The sequence below is a fragment of the Candida oxycetoniae genome (genome assembly GCF_023343755.2).
Source record: "Candida oxycetoniae strain CBS 10844 chromosome Unknown scaffold19, whole genome shotgun sequence".
NCBI lineage: Eukaryota > Fungi > Ascomycota > Pichiomycetes > Serinales > Debaryomycetaceae > Lodderomyces > Lodderomyces oxycetoniae.
Window position 1 is genome coordinate 3,017 of NW_026055479.1, and position 20,975 is coordinate 23,991.

The window sequence follows — 20,975 nt, forward strand, 5'->3', positions numbered from 1 at the left end:
AAACTAACATAGTCTCAGCTAGTAGATGTACTGACAAAGGAGCTGTTTATATAAAGAATGCCTCCCCTCCACGAATCTCTTACAGATAGTTACTACAATCTTCATTTTTAGTGCTGAATTATCTATCATCTATTTGTTAAAACTCGTTTACCCATTTTTTAAATATCCGAGACGATCTTCTTTTTTAGTGCTGAATTATCTATCATCTATTTGTTAAAACTCGTTTACCCATTTTTTAAATATCCGAGAGGCTACCAGTTTTTCAAACCCCTCTAATCTGGAGAAGGCAGAAAATAAAGATGTTAATTTTTCGAAGGTGCTATTCTCTAGCTTTATGGTTCTTCATAAGCTCAATTTTGGGTTTGGAGATCACTACAAACACAATTGATAGGAACACAATATCACTTAATGTAGGAGATATTACTATCCACTCCGGAGCTTATTGGTCTATTATCGACAATGCAGTCGCGGCATTTGTTTCCAGTATTACTGTTGAAACAAATGCTGGGCTTTATATTTCCAGTACCTCTCCAATAATAGGATTACAGGTGACGTTGTTAGGATTATCAAATTCAATAGTTAATAACGGTGTCATATCATTCAATGCATTGGCTTCTCTTCTCCCTTCAACCTACAACCTTATTGGTTCTTCGTTCAAAAATACTGGAGAAATGTATTTAGGTGGTTCTGGTATTGCCTTAAGTGAAATGAGTATCACTGCAACAACTTGGGAAAATAGTGGATTGTTGGTTTTTTATCAAAGCCAAAGAACTACCAGTGAACTTTTCTTGGGTACTGCATTGCTTTCAATTACTAATAACGGACAGGTTTGTCTTTATAATCAAGCTTATCATCAATCTACCTCCATTGATGGTACAGGATGCTGGACTGCACAAGTTGATTCAACAATTTACATTGCCAATGCTGCATTAGCAGTGTCTCAGGATCAAACTTTTTACCTTGCTGATTCAGCCTCGTCAATTATTGTTGAAGCACTATCTTCCTCACACACGTACAAAGTCTATGGTTTTGGACAACAGTCTGATGGAGTATCGAATATTATTGGGTTGACCTTGCCTTTGGTGGGAGGGCTTACTACAGATGCATATTCCTACAACATCCTAACCGGTGTTTTGACGCTAAGAACTACTTTACTCGAGCAGGATTTCGACATCGGTTATGGTTATGATTTTACTAAATTCCGAATCGTTTCAGATGGTTTGTTGCCTAACATCCTTGGTAATTCAGTAGAATATGATGGCCCATGTCCACGACCAGGATTACCTTCTCAATGTATTGCATGTAAAGAACTACCACCTATACCCGGAGCTAACCCAACACTGTACACAACTACTATTACAACTACAGATTCTGACCAACATGCATTAACGGAAACAGGAATGGTCTATATTGGTCCTGATTCTACCGGTGCATGGATTACTAATACTACAATTTTTGCAACACCCACTGAATACACCTCAACTTGGACCACCACTGGATCGGATGGATCTGTTGCAACCGAGTCAGGTATCGTGTCACAATCTGGTACATCGTTGACCACATTGAGCACGATCCCACCACCAGTGCAAACAGAATACACCACCACATGGACCACCACTGGATCGGATGGATCTGTTGCAACCGAGTCAGGTATCGTGTCACAATCTGGTACATCGTTGACCACATTGAGCACGATCCCACCACCAGTGCAAACAGAATACACCACCACATGGACCACCACTGGATCGGATGGATCTGTTGCAACCGAGTCAGGTATCGTGTCACAATCTGGTACATCGTTGACCACATTGAGCACGATCCCACCACCAGTGCAAACAGAATACACCACCACATGGACCACCACTGGATCGGATGGATCTGTTGCAACCATGTCAGGTGTCGTGTCACAATCTGGAACGTCATTGGTTACAATCAACACGTTCCCAACACTGATAGCAGATGTTTACACCACCACATGGACCACCACTGGATCGGATGGATCTGTTGCAACCGAGTCAGGTATCGTGTCACAATCTGGTACTTCGTTCAAGACAGCTACGCTTTCCAGCTCACCCTCTGACAGTATAGCCGGAGGTGATTTATCACCAGCATCTGTTGCAACTAATATAGTTGGTTCAGGTACTACTACAAGAGAGTCTACGCAAATTACTGGTGGAGAAGCAGTGAGCCCTTCAGGAGATGTAGAAACACCTTTGGCCAACGCATCGCAAAAGGACGAAGAATCAAGTTCCAGTGTAATCAATAGTGCGGTAACAGATAATGTTGAAGGTCCATTGAGTAAAACAATTGTGGGTCAAATTACGCTGGTGGAAACTGCTTCAAATACAATCGCGCATACTTTAGTAGTTAGCGCTACAGAGTCACCAACAAACAACAATCAAGTGACTACAACAGTTGTTGATATTGGCAAGTCTACAAACATGTTTTTATACACGTCTACAAGCACCGGTTACGGTACAACCTTGAGACAACAGCAAAGTGAATCGGCATCTCCGGTTGCCTCATTAACATCATACGAAGGTTCTTGCTCAAGTGCCAAAGTGTCGACTTTCCTTGCATCTTTGTTTGCGATTATTTCAATCATAGTGTAATGGACTGATATAATGTCAAAGTTTAATTTTCATATTTTTGATATTATCCATCGTTTTTCTTATTAGTTAGAGATTGGAGTTGGATTTATTTCAAGGGCGGAGTTTGCATTAGACAGCTCATTTAAGTTCATTACCAACCGTGTTTTGATTTGTATTTTTGACAAACAGTTTAGGGTTGTCTCAACAATTTTTCGGTTTTCTTTTTTTGTTTTTTTCGATTTATTTTTAAAAAAGAATTTTTCATATAGTTCGTTAATACATACACATGTTTGTTACTTTATTAAGGCGTCTCTTTTACTAGTTAACGTTTACAGGTATGTTAGATACTTTATTAAGGCGTCTCTTTTACTAGTTAACGTTTACAGGAGATCTAACAAGTTTCGCTTTCGCTTAGTTTGCAGAGAGGAAATAGAAAAAAAAAGAAACCTCGATGAAATATATATCTATATATATATATATATATATGTATATATGATCACGTGACACATCTATGTATGCAAATACTTGATAGTCTGATTTTTCCAGACAAACCGAAGTACACAGTGGTGGTGGAGTCTGCAGTTACAAGTAATTACAACGCAGTATGGGATGCTTGTATTTTTTTTTTGCCAAAACAGAGCACTTTTCGTGAGAGGTTCAAACTAACAATTCAGTATATTTGTTAACAATTTACCTAAAAATGATGCAAAAAAAAAAGAAAAAGAAAGAATAACAATATTAGTATAAAGTTCTGTTACATTTTATTATTCTGATTGTAGTAGATATTAACCACCTTTTTAACTTATCTTTTTTCTTTAGACTAATCGTGATACGGACTATCAAGTGGAATCGACATCTTGTATGACTAATTTAAAGAAAATAGCTTAGATGAGTGAATACAAATCGCTACCATCCAGTAAGAAGTAGGACTCTTTTTATCAACGACTCACGTGCAGGTGAAGACAAACGTCCTTTATTAGAGTTCAAGAGAGATACTAAATCTTTCCTGTGGGTTACTGGAAGTTTCAAGGCTTAATATTTGCATCGAACTTTGAGAGTTCACAAATTGTGTCCCATATTTTTGGCTCGAAATTAGATATAATCACCAAACGAAAGCGCGAACCACCTTCTATTGTCACCCATCACAGCAAATCCATTTGGTACAACTACCGTTCCAATTCAGATTAGAGGTTCAATTTATACATCAGCAATTACAATTACGAACTGTTTTTGGGTAATTGCATCAAAGTTGTAGATTTGGAGAATGAAATTGTAACTAGCCTTGTTTCTTTAGAGTTCCAGTTGTTTGATATAAAGAAATCCAAAGCAAAAGCCGAGGATGGCGATAAGAAATCCTGTTATTGTAAGTCATAGACACAAAAACTGTCGAGTTCAAACTGAGTTTGAATGAATATAAAAGAAGGAACTAAATCACGTCCATATTATATAACACCGAAAAAGAATATTAATAATAATCCTATCAAAGTGAAGAAGTGTTTTTTTCCCTATCTTCTTGTTAAAGATGCTATTCAAAAGCGATTGTTGTTTGAAAATAGCTTAAGACATAAGAAGGGGGAGTATCTTTATGGTGAGTTGTGTGAAGCCTACAAGGATACCAGTTTATTAACTCATATTGGAGCAGCAAGTCAAATACAGACAAACAATGGATGAGTTGAAGAAAGCAATTATTAAGAAGAATTATTGATGTAATCTTTACACAACGACTGATTATGTTAAATATTGGTGAGGACTAGGAACTAAGTTGAAAATAACTGGTCTATTGTTGAGTTTTTTTGTTTTACCAAGAAAATAATTTTAGAAAACTAAAGTAAAAGCATTTTTCCTTGGGGGTTTAATCTCCCTTTTTTTCTTCTTTTGTGTTTTGAAAATTATATTTCAGAAACCTGTAATGGAATCTTCATAAAATACAGACCTAGAAAGTAGGAAATGTGAAAATTGGTATTCGTCGATGCTATTTTTATGAAAATGATCTACAACAAATATAATCCAAATATGGAAAATACATTACCAATAATGTAAGAAAACAGATGTGAAGAGTAAAAGTTAGAAACTCGATTGTTTTTTTTCTTTGTATTCAACCCCATTGTACACACAGTGAGGGTATAAAATTTCTTAACCCACTGGTATGTATTGTTTCCATAGTTGCTTCACATTCTGCAATTCAATTGAACTTATATTTGGTTGGTATAATAAACGAATGTAAAGAGCCACACACATACAAGTAGAGCGGTTAAGTTTTTACAAAAGAATAAAATTGTACAAAAGTAGAACAAAAAGGTCCAAACTTGAACCCTTTTGTCTCAAGTCTATGAGTGTTATTACATAAGATGCGCTTTGTTATATGCAGTATAGCTACCTAAAAAGGCTTGGGGTAAAAAAATAGTACAACTATCTACTGCATGTGGGCAATTCAAGAAAAAAAGGGTTCAGATTAGTGTTGAGGGTCTTTAGGAAGTTTTCGGAGTTAAACAAAGTTAGACCATGCATAAAAGCTTAATTTGCAAATTATTGCGTACAAAAATGTCTTTTCCAAACAAAGAAATTTCTTTACTAAACGGTGGACTGGAAGAGAAAGTCGAGGAGGTTGAATTTGATATAGGCTTTCAGATTGGTTAATGCTTGGTTTCAAGTATGCAGATTTTACGACAAACTTTTGTCAAAGATTTGTGTTTAAAGACTCTCCAATTATCTCTTTGGAGTGATTGAGTGATTGATTGAGTGAATGAGTGGGTGAGAAATATAGATTGTACGGATTTAATCCACAGGAATGTTATTAATGATAGTACAATTAAAAGTATTTACCAATCCAGTGTTAAGATAGTAATAGTTTGTGTATTTACAGACATCGCGTTGCTATGTGAAATACGTGGTAACCGAAAAAGAAAGAAACTCAACAGAAATACGAAATAAAAACCTATTGCGGTTCTTTTCAAGATGAAAACAAGGTAACTAGTTCTTGTATGTATGTGTGTGTATGTGCTTGAAGGGCATTATTCTCAATTGTCATACGTACATTTTTGCTTCCTATGGGCGCCTCAAAGTGTAGATAAGTTGAAAATCTCTGAGTACATATGAAAATCTTTGAGTACATGAGATTCGAAAAGATGTTTGTGGCAAGTACACATTATTTTACACGACAGAGTTGACCGACATAAAGAGCAACCAAAGAACACGATTATGCACAGAAAAATCAGCAGCAAACAGCTACATTCTTTCCCTCTTATCCGAGAATTCTCGACAATAACCTCGACTCAGAATAACAAAACATGAAAGTTTTGACCTTACAAACGCAATTCTTTAGTCCTGTACATAACTAAAAAGAAAAAAAGCTCTCTACCTAAACTATTATGAAGGCGAAGTGGCAGTGTTGGAGATTTTAAAAGCGACAAACAACTTTGAACATATTCATCCAATAATGATTTCAGTAAATTATGTTAATAATGACTTCATTTTAGGAGGTTTATGGAAACTCAAACGCGCATATCCAATATTTTTTCTTTTTTTTATTTTTGGAAAAAAAAAGATTCCTATCAAAAAGAATAGCAGAAATATTTAATATACATTATAGCTAATTTTAGTGGGTTTCAAGGCTAAAGTTCTTACTGGCAATTTAATTCAACCGATTTTGGGCTTTTTTAGACTACGCGCTACTGCATTATTGCTGCATGCAGCGGTCAAAAATATGGTTATGCAAAAAAGTAAAGATAGTAGGGCATTGTTTAATTAGGGGAATAAAATTTTTTAATATCAAAAAGAGACAGTGTACTATGATCAACATCAAGAAGATTCACAAGGGCTGCTTTACCTCCAACAGTTTCAGAAAAAGAGTTCGCGTTTTTTTTTTTTTCAATTGAAAATAGAAAAAAGCCCAGACTCTATTATGAAAAGGCTTTGGATGCATGTCGAAAAATACCATTCATAATTTTTTCTTACAAATAGTTTTCTAATTGTTTTGAATGTATGGGGGATATGTGTGAGCCCAGACTTAGAGGAGCATTGGTCGGTACATTAAGAGGGCCCTGCTTAGGTTTTCTCTCTTTTTCTTTTTTTTTTTTATTTTTTTACTCGAACAATTGCTCACCTTGAATAGGATAAGAACAAGTAATAACTGTATATTCGAGAAAGATCTGATAAACTTTTTCTTCGCACATTTTTTTTCTAATTTTGATATATTTGAATTCAAACATATGTGGCGAAGGAACGTATGAGATTTGCAAACACCGAACCAAGACATCTTCTATTGCTTCTCAATACCATATGCGAACAATATTGCATGAGAAACATTTGCTCATTGATTGAAGAATTTTCACCCTTCTTTGTTAAAAAGAACAAGTTTTTCACGAGTCGTCATTACACTACTTCTGCTAAAACGTCAAAATCAAACGTCTTGTGGCTAATAATGGTAACCCCATTTTAATTTTTTGGCAGTTGAAGTGCATTTTTTTAATTTCTTTTTTTTTTCTTGGTCAATTCATATACCTTCATCAACATTCATAATCAATTAGGCTGTACTCATACATTTCCAGGTGTTGTTGTTGTTGTTGTTGTTGTTGTTGTTGTTGTTGTTGTTGTCGTTGTTGTTGTTGTTGTTGTTGTTGCCTCTGTTTTTTTTTCCTTGTATGGTTTTTATTGCATACACTCAATGAAATTGACGCTCTACGCCAACTTTTAGGCAAGGTGGAGTGATATACATGTAGCTCCAGAACAAAGCAGGAAGCAATAAACAAACATTCCTTACTGCCAAGGGGTTATATGTTTTGTTTTGTATCAAGGGTGTTTTGTTTTTTGTTGATTCATATGTGGTTAGTACAGGATACTTTTTATTGTATTCAATAATGAATAGAACGTTTTTTGAACGAATTGTTAGTTATTAAAGATTCTTTGAAAGAAAATAAACACGCGAATGCCGTTTAATGGCGTTGAATATGACAGTATCTTGTCCAAATCCTGATTGTTTTTCTCAAGTCAAATTGATCTTTTTGGAAACAACCACATTTTTCGAAGTGTGGTTGTTTACGATTCTTTGGGATATAAATTAGAATGCAAATACCCATCTTTTCAAGTAAAAATCCTTATTCCTCAAGGCTCAAGCATCATTACGTTTTAAGAACAAAAGTTCATTATCAAGATGCTTAGACAACTATTATATCCTTTGTTATTTTCGCTCGTTAGTGCAGGTGGGGAAACCATAAAGGGAGAGAAGATCAGTAGAGGTGCTATCAATCTTTCTGTTGGTGATATCACTATTGAATCAGGCGGTAGTTGGTCAATTATTGATAATAAGCTTTCTGCAATCGTTGGTGATTTGATAGTGGAAAAAAATGCCGGCTTTTATATCAGTGCAGTGAGCTCAATTATTGGTTTACATGTTGAATTGCTCAATCTTTTCAGCATTATCCGCAATGATGGTATAATTTCCTTTAATGCAGTTAAATCTGCCCTCCCAGCACATTTCAAATTATATGGAAAGTCTTTTGAAAATAATGGAGAGTTATACTACGCTGCTGATGGTATACTCCCTCCTATATTTACTATTGCTGCTTCAGAATGGAAAAATAGTGGTTTGATTGTTTTATATCAAACTAAAAGGTCAGAGGCTATCACTTTTTTGGGAAAAGCTTTGCATGATATTGAAAATACAGGTCTGATTTGTCTTTACAACAGCATTTATAAGCAAATCACATCTATTTCAGGAGATGGTTGTATTACTGCTAACCACGACTCAGTCATTTTCCTTTCCAACACTTTGTTGAAGGTTGATCCCTCTCAAACTTTCCACTTGGCTGATTCAAAAAGTGTATTAATTGCTCAAGCAATAACTGAGGCTCGTGAATATAATGTTGTTGGTTTTGGAGGTGGTAACAAAATAGGTTTGAATGTTCCTCTTTTAACGGTTCCAATCATTGGATTACCTTCTTTTACATACGAGACAGCATCAGGTGTACTTACCTTAAGAGGTTTTGGAGCCCGTCTTCTTACTCAACGTTTCTTTATTGGTACAGGATATGATCCTGCTTTAATGAGGGTTGATACTCATAATATTTTGGGATTTTTGTCGGGATTCGTCACATACGATGGACCAGTTGTCAACAACAATGTTCCAGCTAAATGTTACTGTAGACCATTACCACCCAGCCCAGGTACGGACTCAAGTTCATCAACTTTGAGCTCCACCGAGAGTAGTTCAGCAGCAACCACTTCAAGCACCCCTTCCTCGGTTTTGGCTTCATCAACAGAATCTAGCGAGTCATCAACTGTGCCATCCTCATCAGCACCAGCTTCATCTAGCTTGTCACCAGAAGTGTCATCTTCATCGGTTCCAGCTTCATCTAGCGAGTCATCAGAAGTGCCAGCTTCATCTAGCGAGTCATCAGAAGTGCCATCCTCATCGACCACAGCTTCACCAAGTGAAGCTACTGGTGGAAACGGTGGAAACGGTGGAAACGCTGCAGCTACTGGTGGAAACGGTGGAAACGGTGGAGACAGTGGAAACGGTGGAAACGGTGGAAACGCTGAAGCTACTGGTGGAAACGGTGGAAACGGTGGAGTCAGTGGAAACGGTGGAAACGGTGGAAACGCTGAAGCTACTGGTGGAAACGGTGGAAACGGTGGAAACGGTGAAGCTACTGGTGGAAACGGTGGAAACGGTGGAAACGCTGAAGCTACTGGTGGAAACGGTGAAGCCACTGGAACCAAGGGCGAAGACGTTCAAGCTACTGGAACCAACGGCGAAAACGGTGAAGCCACTGGAACCAGCTGCGAAAGCGGTGAAGCCACTGGAACCAGCAGCGTAAACGGTGAAGCTACTTGGACCAGCTGCGAAAGCGGTGAAGCCACTGGAACCAGCAGCGTAAACGGTGAAGCCACTTGGACCAACGGCGAAAACGGTGAAGCCACTGGAACCAGCTGCGAAAGCGGTGAAGCCACTGGAACCAGCAGCGTAAACGGTGAAGCTACTTGGACCAGCTGCGAAAAATGTGAAGCTACTGGAACCAACAGCGTAAACGGTGAAGCTACTGGAACCAACGTACCTACTACTGCAATTTCAGTATTCCCAAGTGCATCTACAAGTGCGTCAGCTACTGTTTCGGCATTTGAGAATGCTTCCAACACTGGTACTGTTAACAAATTTGTTGCCATTGTATTTGGTTTACTTGCCATTGTTTCAGTCATTTGATTGATTGGGTTTCAATCATCGTATACCCACGTTACGATTTACTGTTCATCACTCAGAATTTCTATATTTCGGTTTCATTATTAACTAGTATTAGTTAAAAAGGATTTCAACTTTATTGGTATGTGTTCGGTATTATTTGCGTCAATATTGAACTTTGATATTTGGCGGACTAAACTTGTGTAATGTATTTTGTAATTTATAATAATCTACAACTACTTGTGTTGTAATCGCAATGTTATATCCTCTTTGGATGCCCTTGATATTCTATATAAGGAAAAAAGAAAGCAATCTAAGCAATCATTTCTTTGTCCAAGAACTGGTACATAAAAATAAAATCGTTCTCACAAGAGCTTGTTTGCTTGATGTATTTGATTTTTGGTGGAATGAAAATGCTCATCAGCAATAACATAAAACAAATAAGCTACCAATACTTATGAACAATCTGAGAAGTATATGTTCATCGGTGCCTACAAAGATTTGATGTCTTTACTAACATACAAGATTTTTTAATATAAAAATGTTTCATTTTTTCTCCTGAGTACAATTCCTTTTTACAACGCCAATACTACACAAATCTTTGTAAGCAGAGAAGAAAAGCTCAATGTATTTTGGTTGTTATAAAGCATACGTTGAACTAAATATTGTTTGGTAAATATAAGGATAGATATCTTCTATCCCACAAATCTAGAAGATAGATACCATCTGGTAGCTTCTTCAACATAACATTACATTGTGTGATAATTCAATCCAGAGTTTATACGGATTTTGCTTATGCATCGTAATAGATGGTCAGACACCTTAAGTAGAAACCTGAGATAAGCTTACTTAGCTTTGCAGATTAATAAATATATCGAGTGACTTGCACTATCCACTTGTGATGTCACGCCATACTTGTAAGGAGTACGCTAAGAATCCCTCTGGATGTGTTCACTTGTTGATTGCTTAAGAATTTTCCATTATCGCGCCCATTTTTTTTTTTTTTTAATTAATCCAGTTTTAATAAATCGTCCCTTCAGAAGAAAAATGAAAGTTTGAATCTTTGAATACCCTTCCCTAGACCCAACTAAGGCGGATAGAATAATAAACCCTTAGACCCATATTTATGAGTTTTATAGGGCAAATGCTACATGAAAAAAAGTTCACCCAAGAGAAACGACCCTTAATCAACTTTTGGTTTTGGTCAAATATCGTTGCATATAATAAATATAAAAATAAAGAAAATGAATGCTTTACAATATATAATATTTATCTATTTTTTTTTTTTGGGCTTGTGTGTAAAGAACTTACACCATTGCCCTGGCCAAACATGGCGAAACCCTCACAATTAAAAAGTTTGTGTCTTGGTGAAAATGTGAAAGGATACACGTTAAACTTTATTTAGCATTTTTGTGACTTCAATATGTCCCCCTAACCTTTAGGCTCAGTTATTAGCCACAGCGAAGTTCTGCCAATGGATGGTCATGCTATATGCAAAGCTGCAATTTGTATATCTTGATATTCATTACCTCGTAAATTGATGTAAAAAAATACTAATGAAAGAAAAGATTTCAAATAATACGGAGGTAAGACGAACACTACCAATGTACATAAATAAGTGAAGATCACCTTCATTATACTTTTATACTGCGTGTATATGTAACGAAATTGCTAATAATGCTAGAAGAATAATACAGTAATGCCGTGTATATCTGAGCTTTCTTTGGATGTTACTTGTTCCCTTGACCAACATCGACTTTGCTAAGGAAACAACCACAACTAACATCAATATGAATTTATTATTGCCTTGAGTTCTAAGTCAAGTTGTAATACTTGTACAAGTCTTTTTTTGTATTAGTTATATGCCTATTTTGACTTTATCAAATCCTTTTCAATTTTTTAATAAATAGACCAGAAAAAACCAATTGTTTTCCTTAAAAATTCAAAAAGAGCGATTAATGACGAAAGATTAGCCTGCTTTTTCGAAGGATGCTACTATTTTTTTCGAATCAGGGTCAATTTATCAATATAGGACCAGATTACTCTAATATCTGCATTTTTAATACATGTTGAAATTTTTCATTTTTCATTTATCCACTTTGAAAAGTTGGAAACTCAGTTGTTAGACAGTAGATTTATTATTTTTTTTTTAAAAAAATATAGTTGCAAAATTTAAGGAAGTAAAAATATCGCTTAGGCAATTCGGTTAAATGCATTTTTCGTTAAATCTATTTTTTTTTTCTTGCTAAATAATGCATTTCGTATTTTTATGCGCCTACCCCTTATTTAATAAACCACTTAAATTGAGAAAATGAAGTTGCGGCTAAATTAAATCCAATACTTTATAGTTGATCTAAGTACTATAATATGGATGATAAAAATGTATTAGTTTTATAAATGTTAAAAATATAAAGCCATTACCTTGATTATGAACGTATGCTGAAGAAGAAAACCAAGTTTCACTTTCCTTGTTGAAAATGAATGTCCTAGATTCAAGCATTGATACTTGTTATTCTTGTACGCATGTACCGCTAGAAATTTGCAAAGCTCACGTTAATATATATCAACGGAGAGATTAGCTTTTGAAGATTGTGTACTACTCTTTAGATAACTCACATTCTCTTGAGGAAATAAAAGACTTTTTTTTTTTGGTTCGACAACATCATGTGATAACAAAACACACGAATACAATATTTGCGATAAAAAGAACAATGATACGAAGACCATTTGTTTGTTATCAACGATTTTTCGTGACCTATTTGATTGATAACCGTTACACCAGTTTCTTTTTTTCCTTTTTTTTTCAATTGTTTGAACCCCTAACCATAATGTTTATTCAATTTACCCTCATTGCAATGAATAAACAAATAATAATGGAAAAATCTACTGGCTAGTGCAACTAGTTTGGGAATTGCAAAGAGAAAATAACATATCCACTAAACACACAGCAAGTCAAACATTCAATTATCAGGATACTTGCGAAAATAATTAATGAAAAATAAGAATAAAGAAACGAAAAAGAAAGGGAAAAAATATTTCTATATTTGCTTATGTGTAAATGTCATTTTTTTTTTATTTTTTTGCATCTCTTTTTTTTTTTTTCTCTTTTTGCAGTCGCTTAAAATTCGATTCAAAAACGAATTGAGGTAACAGTTTGATCAAGAATATCTGGTAAAGGACAGAAGAGAGTCATTTGTTTTGCCGCAATGTAAAATAACCCTGACATGGTTCTTTTTTCTTTTGTCAAAGATGAAAGATGTCTTGTTTCTGAATATAAAACAGACTTGAAGTTCATCTTGCTAGTTATTTGTGGAATTACAAATACACACTGAATACTATTTATCACTTAATCAGACAGATCTCAAATAATGCTAAAACACCTTTGGCTTCCGATTCTATTTTTCCTCATTCAAGGGTCAAATGCCATTACGGCTATTTCAAATAACACAATTTCAATAGGAGCCCTTGGGGCTATTGGCGACACAATAATTCGAACAGGTGCTTATTGGTCTATAATTGATAACGCTATTTCAAGCTTTGTAGGTGATTTGATTGTTGAAGAAAATGCAGGTTTCTACATTTCAAGCAATACACCTAGTATTGGTTTATCAATCACTTTATTGGGCATTTTAAATGAAATTCAGAATGACGGAATCATTGCATTCAATTCTCTCAGGAGTACATTAGTAACAAAGTACGAATTGGTTGGTGCATCATTCCTCAATAATGGTGAAATTTATTTGGCAGCTAATAGCGCCAAGGTGCCAGTCATGGGCCTTACAGCAATTGATTGGACCAACAATGGAATGATTGTTTTCCACCAAGAAAAAAATACCAATTGTATTGTCCATTTAGGTGCTCTAGGGTCAACATTAGTGAACAGAGGTTCAATCTGCTTGCATAACTCAATTTATCACCAGTACACTAGAATTTCTGGTAATGGGTGCTTCCAGTTGAGTGGTGATAGCTCGGTACACTTCACAAATACTTTATTGCCGGTTGATGAATCCCAAACATTTTACCTTGCTGACTCAAAAGCTTCACTTTATGCTGAACCTTTGAAAACACCTGCTTCTAGAATTACAGTTGTTGGTTTTGGAAAAGGTAACATATTAGGTATAGATATTTCGATTTTGAGTCTTCCATTCGCGGCATTTACTGAGTATACCTATAGTTCTACCTCAGGAGTACTTACTTTGAAGGGTGTGTTTAATGACATTGTTTCCCAAGAATTCAAAATTGGTCTCGGATATAATGCAAATCTATTCAAGACAATCAATGCTGATTTCCTTGGAATCTTCTCCCTTGGAGTAACATACGACGGCGTAACTCCTGATCAAGAAGTTCCAAGTAACTGTCGTTGTGCACTTCCGCCACCTATTCCAGGCGTAGACTTGCATACCGAAACTACCACAATAACAGAGACCACCGAGACTCCTCAGACTAGCGAGTCTACTCAAACCACAGAGACCACCACCACAGAAACTGCAAAGACTACCGAGACTACTCTGACTACTCTGACTACCACCACCACCACAGAAACTGCAAAGACTACCGAGACTTCTCTGACAACTGAGACTACTCAGACCACTGAGACCACCACCACCACAACAAAGACCACTGAGACTTCTCTGACTACTGAGACTACAACGACAAAGACCACAGAAACTGCAAAGACTACCGAGACTTCTCTGACAACTGAGACTACTCAGACCACTGAGACCACCACCACCACAACAAAGACCACTGAGACTTCTCTGACTACTGAGACTACAACGACAAAGACCACAGAAACTGCAAAGACTACCGAGACTTCTCTGACAACTGAGACTACTCAGACCACTGAGACCACCACCACCACAACAAAGACCACTGAGACTTCTCTGACTACTGAGACTACAACGACAAAGACCACAGAAACTGCAAAGACTACCGAGACTTCTCTGACAACTGAGACTACTCAGACCACTGAGACCACCACCACCACAACAAAGACCACTGAGACTTCTCTGACTACTGAGACTACAACGACAAAGACCACAGAAACTGCAAGGACCACTCAGATCAGAACGACAAAGACCACAGAAACTGCAAAGACTACCGAGACTTCTCTGACTACTGAGACCACAACGACAAAGACCACAGAAACTGCAAAGACCACAGAAACTGCAAAGACTACCGAGACTTCTCTGACTACTGAGACCACAACGACAAAGACCACAGAAACTACAAAGACTACCGAGACTTCTCTGACCACCGAGACTACTCTGACAACTGAGACTACTCTGACAACTGAGACTACTCTGACAACTGAGACTACTCTGACAACTGAGACTACTCTGACAACTGAGACTACTCTGACAACTGAGACTACTCTGACAACTGAGACTACTCTGACTACCGAGACCACCACCACCACAACAAAGACCACTGAGACTTCTCTGACTACTGAGACCACAACGACAAAGACCACAGAAACTGCAAAGACCACAGAAACTGCAAAGACCACAGAAACTGCAAAGACCACAGAAACTGCAAAGACCACAGAAACTGCAAAGACCACAGAAACTGCAAAGACCACAGAAACTGCAAAGACTACCGAGACTACTCAGACTACCGAGATTACTCAGACTACCGAGATTCCTCAGACTACCGAGATTACTCAGACTACTGAGACCACAACGACAAAGACCACAGAAACCGCAAAGACCACTGAGACTACTCAGACCACTCAGATCACCGAGACCACCACCACAAAGACTGCTAAAACTACAGAAACCACCCAGGCCACTCAAACCACCCATATCATTCAGACCATAACGAGAAAGACCATTCAAACCGCTGAGACCACCACAACAAAGACTGCCGAGACCACTGAGACTACAACGACAAAGACTACTGAGACTTCTCAACCCACTGAGATCACAACGACAAAGACTACTGAGACTTCTCAAACCACTAAGACCACAACAACAAAGACTACTGAGACTTCTCAAACCACTAAGACCACAACAACAAAGACTACTGAGACTTCTCAAACCACTAAGACCACAACGACAAAGACTACTGAGACTTCTCAGACCACCGAGATTGCTGAGAAGTTGACGACCACAGAGGTCATAGAGGTCACTGAAATAACTGACGACTCGACTGTCACTGATGCTACAGCTGCGAACACTGACTACTTAACCGCTGATTCAACTACTTCTGAGTCCAATGAAATATACAGTACTGCAGGGACAGTACAGTATGAATCATCATCAAGTTCACCAGAAATTACTACAAACCAAAAGACCACTCAATCTTTCTCTACCGACAATGTTGAACCGATACGAATTGATGAGGAATCAACTATTGCAAAATTATCTGAGTCGATTCTCGATGAGATGTCAACTACTTTAATATCTGTGACAATAACTGAGACTTTAGACAAATCGTCTCTGGACAAATCTTTAGACAAACCTTTAGACAAATCTACAAACAATACTACAGAAGATTTTTCATTACTCGAAAATGTATCCATTAATAACCTGGTCAACAAAAGTTTCGCTGTTATTATTGCTTTAGTTACAGCAATTGCCTTCTTTTGATGTAAATAATTTCAGCTAATATATTAAAGGCATATCTTCAGCATAAACTTTATTTTCCTTCCAAAATTTTGGTACCCTTACAAATGAAAAAAAAAAAAAAAAAAAAAAAAACCTTAAGAAACGAAAAAAATTAGACTGTATTTAATACAAATACTAATAAGTTTTAATTTTGACTACATCTATGTTTTGTAGAAGTACACATAATTGACTCCCCTTCAAAGAACCTCACATTTCCCTCCCTCCCCTAATAAGGTTAGTCTTATTTAGAAGATTGTTTTGCGGTTGAACTGGCACTATTTTTCTCTTTTTTTTTCTTTTTTTTTCTTTCTCTATCTCTATTTATTTCTCGCCTTTCTGGGGTGCTTCTTTTTTGACACCTAGCGGATATAGCATAACATGAACATTACATTCTACCAACCTCAAGTGCTAATATCATTGGCTTTCCTCTTCTTATTATTGGGAGTCTTGCTAGTAAAACTAATCAAACCCTTGAACAAATTGTTGGAGTATGGTAAAAACACAGAAGTCATCAATGAAAGTCCTACATCTTCAATTGTCAATTTCATAACTGGAAATTTGGTGGTTCCAAAACAATGGTTTACCCATTTCTACATTTGTTTATTTACTTTGGCCACTGCTTCATATTTCAAAGCTTGTCATGAGAAAATTATCGGCCAATCATCATTACCTTCTGTTACATTTAAAAACATTTCAATTATCCATAAATTACTTTGGATTCAAGGAGGAAGAAGAATGGTTGAAAGTTTTGCAGTAACAAAGTTTTCTTCGGAGTCCAAAATCAATTTCAGTCATTATGTTGTGGGGATGGCGCACTATGTATTGATTTCTCTAGCAACATATTATGGCTTGCGAGAAAATTGTTCCACTAGTGCTTCCTTGACTATTATTGATTATATTTTGATTAGTGTGTTTGGCATATCCTCCGCCCAACAGTTTGTTATTCATTACCACTTGGCTCATTTGAGGAAATACTCTTTGCCGAGATTTACAGTGGTTGCCTCGCCACACTATCTATGTGAAATTGTCATCTATACGGTTTTTCTCCTCCTAAGTATTAAAGATGGATTCAACGAGATATCGCTTGCATTTCTCTCGGCTTGGTCATTTGTGGTATTGAACTTGTCCATTACATCTCTTGAAACCTACAAATATTATAAACAGAAATACAGAGAGGAATTCAGATTGAAATGGGCAATTATACCAGGGGTTCTATAGATTGAAGAATAGTTTATATAGATGTTAGGATGAATCTGTAATGTTCTTGTTAAAATTAAAAATAAAAATGATAATAATAATAATAATAAAAAAAAAAAAAGAAAACTATGTGCAGAAAAATGATAACTGGTAAGCGGCTAATGCTTTTTTCACACCTTTAGGTTATAGACATTTCTTTCAATGCTATTTCAAGCTCATTCTACAGCTTCGCAGAAAACTGAATGTCCAATATCCATCTTTTTGGAATCGACATCATTCTCTGTGGTGTACGGTTGCCCAGGTATCCCACGGAGTATACCAAGAATTGAAACAGTAGCTCATATAAGATCAAACGATGGGTCACCATTTATGATCCGGTCAGCAGCAGTATATCTAATTACGCGACAAAAAGTATCTGTCCCTGCTAAATTTGGTTCTAATGAAGCGTTCAAGGAGATCAAATCTTTTGAGGATCCATTGGCATTCAAGCCTGCAAACGACTTTTCTCAGAAAGTATTAGGAGTGGATTTACCCATATTGATTCCTATACCGCGAGATATAGCACCTTCCAATTTTCTGTTAACGTTTGGTGCGTGTACAACTCATTATTTGGTAGTTAAGGTAACTCTTGGAGAGAATAGTTTCAAGGAGTCGTCATTCTTAGAGACCTTTCCGGTTGTCATCAAAACTTATGATACATTGCCACTTTATCGGCAATTTAATGAACCAGTTGTTGAATCTAGAAAGTCTCCTGATAATCAAGTGGTTGCAGAGATAACAGTGTCAGTAACAGCAATTGGTCCCGGTGACAAATTGAGCTTGAAATGTAAGCTCCTGACCAATGCAGCCAACAACAAAGTTAAAAAGAATATTACGGTAAAGCAAATAACATGCCAGGTAAAGGAGTGTTTGGAGTGTCACGATGGGGGTCTTCCACCACTTAAGGAAAATAAACTACATACGGCGACTTTAAGCCCGGGTAGGGAACTAAATACCCAAGGAGAAGAGGAACGCTTTGAAATACCTTTTCCCCAAACAAACGATTACTTGCAAATATACCAGTTTCAGGAACCTTCAATAATTGAACAAGAAGTATCAATTGAACATGGCACCACAATTATAGAGTCAACCACCATTTCCAGCAACAAGCTCAGCGAAAAGTTACACGAAGGGTTGTCAATCACCCACAATCAAAGTTTGACTCTACAAGGTCATTTTTATTCAATTAGATTCGAGTTGATACTAAAACTAAAGTTTTCCAGAGCAAAAGACTTTGATGTACGTTTGCCAATAATTGTATGTCCCTTTGATCGAAAGTCAAGTGAGTATTTACTAAAATGGATAATGCATGAATGTGAAGTTGCTAAAGCTAGATTTGGGAAACACTTTGTTGACCAATTTTTTGCGTCAAAAAAGTATGCAGATATTTGTTCATTAATGAACCGTTACAGAACCGCCCCGACTGTTTACCGGTTTTGCAAAGACGACTGGGAAAAACTAGGCTATAATGGTGCTAGTTTTAATAATCCAAAGTCAATTAGCTTGACGCTGTATATAGATTGAGAGAATTTTGTAGAGGCCATTCTTTTCCTTTTGGATTTTTATTCCTCTTATTTTTTTCCCACTATATATATTATATATGGTAGCTAGTATGAAAAATATCACCAATACCACACATACACACTATACTCGATTCTCTTATCATGAGCTTTCCTCCAGAATATGCACCAACTGCCTCGACTTCGTTTACAATATCTTCAGATTCGATCAGGTATAATGAGGAGGTGACTAGGTCCCTGCTAATTAAATCTCCCACACATAAATCGACGTATGATGCACTAGCCGAAGTATGCTCTATAATCCCGTCAATTGAAATGCTAGAGAATGCGTATATCAAGGACTACGTAACCGATAAGGAGAAGTTCACTTCAGCAACATTCAGATTGATATATCAGTATCAGACTTTGGTCAAAGGATTTGACGAGCCAAAGATACAGGTCTTGCAACAGCTTCTACCGGGCCTTCAACCAGACTTGTCAAATTTCTTGCAACTATTTATGACAAAATTCCATTTAAACTGTCCACAAGCAATGCGTAGATTGATTAGTGGTGTACCCTCAACGATTGAGCATATTAGTGAAAATTCATCCACTGCTGCCACCAATAGCACCAGTGGAAATGGTAATGGCAATAGTGCTAATGCAAGATTAATTGCCGAAATTACAGGAAACTTCATTACTTGCATGGATGCTATAAAGTTGAATTACAAAACAAGAGATCAGCTACACCCTCTACTAAGTGAGTTGGTGGTTAATTTGAACGAGCTCAATGAGAATATGGAAGTAGCCGGTAAGTCAAAACTAGTAAATTGGTTGATAAAGATTAACAATTTAGAGAAAGAATTGAATCAAGAGGATGCAGACATATTCTTGAGTGATTTGGATGTAGCCTACAAGGGATTCTATTCGTCATTAGAGAAGAATTGAAAAAAAAAAATACAAAAAAATGTATTAAAATTGCCGAAATATATCTAATCTATACAATAGATTCCATTTGCTCTGCATACCCCAACACATTCTTTATAATTGATCCATTGTCTATGTTTGCCTCACTTTCTGTTTGAGTGAAATAAAGAACTCCATTTTTAAGTTCCCAATTTGTCAAGTTTAACGAATCCCTCAAAGTATGTTCAAATGCAGCGTCACTTATTTCCTGTGACAAGTATAAAAGATTTTTACAGTTTGAAACTGGAATTGAGGTGTATGTTTTTTCCAAACTTCTGGCTATTTCGAATCTCAAGGCATTTATTAAAGTTGCGCCAAAGTGTGAAAACTCTTTACATGGAAGACTTTGCTCTTCATTTAATAGCTTCCAAATCTTGATGCAATTACCCTCCATCAAGTTACTTTCAAGATCAATAGGAAAGCGCAAGAATTTGTCGTTTTCAGCGTCAAACTGCTCAAAATTATATATCGACTCTAGTTCCACATGGAATTTCGAAATCAAGCCTTGGCTCAAAAGGTATAACAAGTACAAAGATATTATCTTGGTGGTATCAGTATTAACATGAGCTTTTTTCAAATTCTGTAATTTCTCATTTGTGTAAAATGGTTTCAACTGGGCAAAATAGTTTTCAAAGCCCGTATAGTCATTAGTGAACAAGGATGAGAATGCACCAATTTCCAAAATCCTTTGTGCAATTCTTATGTCATTAAGTTGATCCTTAGTTTGAGTGTTGGAGTCTACTGGTACAAGCAAATTGTGTTTGATCAACTCAATTTTAATAGGAGTTAATAGTTGCTGGCATTTATGATAATCCTCTTTTTCAAACAGAAAGTATATCTCAGCAGTAAGTTTTTGCAATGACATTTTTTTTTTTGTTTATACCCAATCTCTATACTCTAT

At 36.5% G+C, this 20,975-nt stretch overlaps 6 protein-coding genes across 6 annotated transcripts; 5 read left to right on the plus strand and 1 right to left on the minus strand. All coding sequences in view use genetic code 12, as the record gives it.

Annotated features, from left to right (window-relative positions):
- Nucleotides 1–299: 299 nt before the first annotated feature.
- Nucleotides 300–2,612, plus strand: KGF56_004007 (uncharacterized protein; the record flags this gene model as incomplete). The annotated part of the gene is made up of 1 exon (XM_049325401.1): nt 300–2,612. The coding sequence occupies one exon, from the start codon at nt 300–302 to the stop codon at nt 2,610–2,612; it is 2,313 nt and encodes a 770-aa protein (XP_049178865.1).
- A 5,128-nt stretch (nt 2,613–7,740) lies between these two features.
- Nucleotides 7,741–9,789, plus strand: KGF56_004008 (uncharacterized protein; the record flags this gene model as incomplete). The annotated part of the gene is made up of 1 exon (XM_049325402.1): nt 7,741–9,789. One exon carries the CDS (start codon nt 7,741–7,743, stop codon nt 9,787–9,789), a length of 2,049 nt encoding a protein of 682 aa, XP_049178866.1.
- A 3,344-nt stretch (nt 9,790–13,133) lies between these two features.
- KGF56_004009 (uncharacterized protein) lies at nt 13,134–16,355 on the plus strand (the record flags this gene model as incomplete). Its single annotated transcript, XM_049325403.1, has 1 exon — nt 13,134–16,355. The coding sequence occupies one exon, from the start codon at nt 13,134–13,136 to the stop codon at nt 16,353–16,355; it is 3,222 nt and encodes a 1,073-aa protein (XP_049178867.1).
- A 396-nt stretch (nt 16,356–16,751) lies between these two features.
- On the plus strand, nt 16,752–19,133 carry KGF56_004010 (uncharacterized protein; the record flags this gene model as incomplete). Its single annotated transcript, XM_049325404.1, has 2 exons — nt 16,752–17,192; nt 17,760–19,133. The coding sequence occupies 2 exons, from the start codon at nt 16,752–16,754 to the stop codon at nt 19,131–19,133; spliced, it is 1,815 nt and encodes a 604-aa protein (XP_049178868.1).
- Nucleotides 19,134–19,273: 140 nt separating this feature from the next.
- VPS28 (ESCRT-I subunit protein) lies at nt 19,274–20,056 on the plus strand (the record flags this gene model as incomplete). Its single annotated transcript, XM_049325405.1, has 1 exon — nt 19,274–20,056. One exon carries the CDS (start codon nt 19,274–19,276, stop codon nt 20,054–20,056), a length of 783 nt encoding a protein of 260 aa, XP_049178869.1.
- A 49-nt stretch (nt 20,057–20,105) lies between these two features.
- On the minus strand, nt 20,106–20,939 carry KGF56_004012 (proteasome regulatory particle lid subunit; the record flags this gene model as incomplete). The annotated part of the gene is made up of 1 exon (XM_049325406.1): nt 20,106–20,939. The coding sequence occupies one exon, from the start codon at nt 20,937–20,939 to the stop codon at nt 20,106–20,108; it is 834 nt and encodes a 277-aa protein (XP_049178870.1).
- Nucleotides 20,940–20,975: the final 36 nt, after the last annotated feature.